The sequence below is a fragment of the Mytilus edulis genome, chromosome 8, assembly GCF_963676685.1.
Source record: "Mytilus edulis chromosome 8, xbMytEdul2.2, whole genome shotgun sequence".
NCBI classification, from domain to species: Eukaryota; Metazoa; Mollusca; class Bivalvia; order Mytilida; family Mytilidae; genus Mytilus; species Mytilus edulis.
In genome coordinates this window covers 22,122,653-22,128,478 of record NC_092351.1, presented here as the reverse complement: position 1 = coordinate 22,128,478, position 5,826 = coordinate 22,122,653, and the positions used below count along the sequence as shown (strand labels likewise).

Here is a 5,826-nt window from a genome sequence, read left to right as displayed (position 1 = left end):
TCAAGCATGTTACCGAGTTACATTCCATGGTTTAGGAGAAAAGTACTATCTTTCAAAATCTTTGTCATTTACAATACCAGCTGACTTATTCGCTGCTATTTAGGGCACGCAAAAGCCACGCACTTTGCAACGTTACAAATCCTTGCAATAGCTCAATGAGGGATGAGTATGTAGCCTTTACAAGGAACAAGTTTCTGTCCCTTTTCAATATACCCCACGGTTTCATATAGCAGTAATAAATTCTCCGAACTTTATCCTGAAAAGCCTCTAACACAGGAATAAGTCATCATATTTGCTATTCGCTTGTTTCCAATATTTAGTTACTGAAAAGTTATAATTTACCTGTTATATATTATAAAATAACACTTAAATATTTTGGTGTATTTAGATTTACCTTAATGAGGAACGGTAAAACCCAAACATTTCCAAAAAACAAAAGATGTATGAACATAGGGACCTTACATTAATAACGAGGTCAACTTTGCCGTAGGGAGACTAAACCTTATTTCATATCAATTTCTCAATCTAATAATTAACGGAAATTTAAGAAAACGTTGTGCCAAACATCAGATGAAACCCTGGAATATTTCTTACTGCTCTGTCCTGCTCTGTCGAACCAGAGAAACTCAATCTTAACTAATATCCAACTGCTACACGAAAGCTCAGTATTCAATTCAAGCACAACGGTAGCGAAGTAGATCTTATCCAAGTGATAATTGATTCAAGCACAATTGGATTACTTGAACCCAGTTGTGACAATTCAATCCTAATGGAAATAAAATTTAAATCAAGGAGACTATGCTTTCTACTACACACAAGCAGGTCGCGAATTCTCAATGATATGGATCGAACATGAAGTTAGCTAAATAGACACCTTGAGCATGGGTTACACCACACTTTACTGACACAACTACGAAGCGACTTTAACAGAAATGCAAAATGAGCGTGGATCACGCCACACTTGTCAGGTCAACCATAGTCCATAATGCCTTCTAATGCAAACATATACGTCGATCTCGCCACACTTTACTGGGTCGATGCCACTGCTGGTGGACTTTTCGTCCCCGAGGGTATCACCAGCCCAGTAGTCAACACTTCGGTGTTGACATGAATATCAATAATGTGGTTATTTTTACAAATTTCCTGTTAACAAAACTTCGAAAACTAAGGATTTTCTTATCCCAAGCATAGATTACCTTAGCCGTATTTGGCACAACTTTTTGGAATTTTGGATCTTCAATGCTCTTCAACTTTTTACTTGCTTGGCTTAATAAATATTTTGATATGAGCGTCACTGATGAGTCTTATGTAGACGAAACGCGCGTCTGGCGTACTAAATTATAATCCTGGTACCTTTGATAACTATTTACACCACTGGGTCGATTCCACTACTGGTGGACGTTTCGTTCCCGAAGGTATCACCAGCCTAGTAGTCAACACTTCGGTGTTGACATGAATATCAATAATGTGGTTATTTTTACAAATTTCCCGTTAACAAAACTTTGAATTTTTCGAAAACTAAGGATTTTCTTATCCCAGGCATAGATTACCTTAGCCGTATTTGGCACAACTTTTTGGAATTTTGGATCCTCAATGCTCTTCAACTTTTTACTTGTTTGGCTTAATAAATATTTTGATATGAGCGTCACTGATGAGTCTTATGTAGACGAAACGCGCGTCTGGCGTACTAAATTATAATCCTGGTACCTTTGATAACTATTTACTGAAACTGACTACAACTCGTCCAATAAATTCCTATGAAGCAGTAAGCGTGGGAACGTGGCCACACTACACCTTGTAATGCAGATAACAGTTAACTATCTTAAGTAAAACCAGCAAACCTGCAGAAGAACGATTTCTGCTGATCACATATATACATGTAAATAAACTGTAAATATTGTGGAAGTGTTTCAAATTTTAAATTTCATGACATTGAATTACCTCATATTTTTATGCCGGTACATATGTATATACAAAATACTTTCAATATTCTTTTTAATGATGATAGATGTCTACCTGTGTGACTTATATATTTTAAACATTTAGATATATGTACGTTTGAACTGGTGGTGAAATACTCATTGATTGAGGTGCTCCTTTATTGAAGGAAGTTATGGAATACAAGTTACAAGTTACAAGTTGTCAATAATTTTGATGGTGATATATTTTTATTAACGGGCGGGGGTAATACTAATTTATTTCGGGCATATCAAATCAAATTAGATAATTCATTTTCAATAATGTGGTGCCGACAGAAGCAAAACTTAAATCATTGGGACCCAAGCTACATGTAAACAGTTGTCAATCTGTGCCAGTTTAAGGAGGAAGACATCGCATGGATTCAAAATAGACGACTCAAAGGAAACATTGAGTGAGAGGACATTTTAATTATATCTAAAAAAAGACATTAAATGACTTAGTTAAAATCCAATCATGAATGCCGATAACTTAACTTGATACAGTTTATAATGAATCAAGTCAAAAGGACAATGTCCTATCTTCAAACAAAATATCAGGTGAAAAGCTTTATGCATATAAAAATGTCGATTTATTAGATCTCTATATGTTAATGTATTTCCTTATTTACAGTTTTAATGATTTATATGAATATTTTGTACTTGATTCAACACCATATCATATATTCCCAGTCACTTACTTACTTCAAACACCTAGACGAAGATTTAAGAAAACATTTTCTCCTTTTATAAACATCTTTTAAATTTTAAATAAGACTCTACCGTCATTATTTAGGAAATATACAAAATACTCAGACAATTATACCAAAAGCTTCATATTACTGTTTTCGATATTCGATTTGAATCCGTTTTACGGTCCATGCAATGGGTCTTGTATATAGTGAATAAAATATTTATCGTAAATAGCAAATTTTATTCTTAGCTGTCATTCAGATTGTGAATAAAGAATGGATATACCCTTTTTCAATCAAAATACTGAAATTGTTGAAAAATAACAAGTCTTATAATTTTACTACATTCTGTACTAAAAGTCAAGACCGCTTACTGCTTCTCATTCTTCTTAACCAATGGTTGATGTAAACATGGTAAATCATGGTAAATCAACTCGTGATGGCGTCCGTAAATTACCGTAGGGATGATTTCGACTTCACCATTTGGAACTCTTGGTTTAATACCTTCCTTGTCAGAAGTAACTATATATCAAGGAAATCATAATATGAAATCCAAGCGCGGTAATATCGTATCAATTGGGAGATACATACTCCGTATGCAGGCGCTGCTCCTGAATTGGTACAATATTTCAGTTTAAAAATTGTGCAGGCGACCAACACAAATAACTTTCCTTCGATCATAACGCAATTATGTTCTAATAACAAGAAGGTGTTCATAGAACACGGATTCCCTACTCGCACTATCATGTTCAGTGGATCGTGAAATGCGGGTCAAAATCTAGTTCGTCATTGCATTTAGAAAGATCGTATCATTATCTGTATTTGGCAAACTTTTAGGATTTTTTGGTCCTCCATGCTCTTCAACTTCATACTTTATTTGGCCTTTTAAACATTTTTTAATTCGAGCGTCACTGATGAGTCTTTTAAAGACGAAACGTGCGTCTGGCGTAAATATAAAAGTTTAATCCTGGTATCTATGATGAGTTTATTTGGAACATATGTACTAAGTTTCAAGTTGATAGGACGTCAACTTCATCACAAACTACCTTCGCGGACAAACGGTACGACGAACGAATGGACGCACAGACCAAAAACCTCAATTCCACTAGGATGGGCATGAAAAACCAACAATCGCTGTTTTCATGTTCTTTAGGAAAATGTACTGGTTTCATGTACGCCAAACAATAAAACAGTGTACAATTTGAATATTCGAACAAATATTAAATTAACGCTTAAAACTTTCTGCATAGACGCAACAACTAATATTTGAACTTGAAAAAGATTTATTTGTCATTAAACAACACAAATTAAGCATTCATATATTACACTCTAATGACTCTGTTTACAATATAAAAATAATGATTACAAGTAATATTTTATTTACAAAATCATGATTGTTTTCATTAAAATATAAATATGAATCTATACAAAGAATCTTTAATTGAATTTTCTATTCTGCTAAGTAAAATTATTAAAGCAATGCAATAAACAATAGTAAATCATATATCTATGCTCCCTTGAGGATGTCAAATGCAGTAATCTTCATTCTGCATTACATAAAAAGCTGGCATGCTATTGCTGCACATACAACTAAGAATAAGTATCCTACGCTCCCTATATTTTGCGGGGCAGAATTCCATTTGAAAGTAAAATCTGTCGAAACATCTTGAACCATGACGGCGTTCGTTGCCAATGTTGGTGTGGTAACGTTTGGTGTCGTTTTGGTTGTGACAATCTTAGACGATGTTGTCGGTATGGTTTTCGTTTTAATCGGTGTTATTGTCGGCGTTGGTGTCGGCGTTGTTGTAATTGTTGTTGGTGTCAGCGTGGTTGTTGTGGTTGTTTTTGTCGTCGTCGTCGTTGTTGTTGTTGATAAAATTACATTAACATCAACAGTCCTTTGATCTTCGCCTAATTTCGATGATACCGATAACGTCCAGTTGCCAAGATCAGATGACGATGTGCTTGAAATGTACAAACTACCGTTTAGGTACACATTATGTCCAGTTTGTTGTAAAGGAGAAGATGCAAACGAGGTTCCAGTCGGATTTATCCACTTGACAGTGATTGAATCGCCTTTTATCGTGCAGTTTATAAATACAGCCATGCCTTCGTTCACGGTTATTTTTGTTTTGTCACAATTTAAAATCTTTGGAAGTATTGGTTTGAGTTTAGGATCAGGAACACTGATAAATGAAATGTACTGAAGATTTGCAGGTGAATCGCAAATGATGTTTCCTATACTAAACACGGAACTGAAAGAAACTGACATGTTTTTCAGCCATTTGATTTCCCAGTTACATTTCCAAGGGTTATTTCCCAGATGTATGCTCCCCCTCTTTGTCACTATTTGTGTGAACAGTGACGACATGTTAGACGGAATTGTTGTTAGTTGATTTCCGGATAGATCAATATGCTTTAAATTTGTCAGCGACGATAGAACAGCCCAGTCCAGTGTTTTTAATCTATTGCCATGAAGATCAAGGGTGGCAAGACTACGCAGCGATTGAAGCAAATTTAAATCAAGAGTTTTCAAGTCCATTTCACCTAATCGTAGCTCTAATAGAGTTGATAATCCATCAAATGTATTCGGTTTAATGTCACATTTTCTATTTTCGGTCAGATCGAGTGCTGTTAACTTTGTTAACCCTTGAAACGACTGCTGTGTTAATGTCTGAATTTTGTTGAATTCTAAATTTAATCTTTTCAATTCGGGCAATGTTCTAAATGCTCCAGCGTCGATTGCATCAATTCCGCAATACCTCATAATTAAATGGGACATTCTGGAAGATGAAAACGCAGACGGACTGAGATGCCCAAATGAATTTGGACTAGATACACTGCCTGAAATTGTCAACGCTGTAATTGCTGTCGGAAGGTTGTTTGGAACTCCACTAATTTGGGTGAATACACAAATTGTTACTTTTGACGAACATTTACATCCTTGCCGACACTGACTGTGAACTGTCAAAACGTGGAGAAATACAGAAAGGATACACAGATAGTTTAGCAACATTTCGTTCTACAATTACGTCTATTTCTATCAGTAAATTTTTGGAGAATTTGGATCTTTGATACTACAACCCCTCCTTTAATTGTATTAGAACTTATCACGTGACATAATGGTGAAGGTTTTAAGCATAATTTGTGATAAGATACTAGGATTCTTCCGTGTATTT

The 5,826-nt window shown here is 35.1% G+C and overlaps 1 protein-coding gene across 1 annotated transcript; it reads right to left on the bottom strand.

Moving 5' to 3' along the window:
• Positions 1-3,912: 3,912 nt before the first annotated feature.
• On the bottom strand, positions 3,913-5,597 carry LOC139486936 (leucine-rich repeat-containing protein 4C-like). The gene has a single exon (XM_071271978.1). The coding sequence runs from the start codon at positions 5,427-5,429 to the stop codon at positions 4,200-4,202; it is 1,230 nt and encodes a 409-aa protein (XP_071128079.1). The 5' UTR covers positions 5,430-5,597; the 3' UTR covers positions 3,913-4,199.
• Between the last annotated feature and the right edge of the window lie 229 nt (positions 5,598-5,826).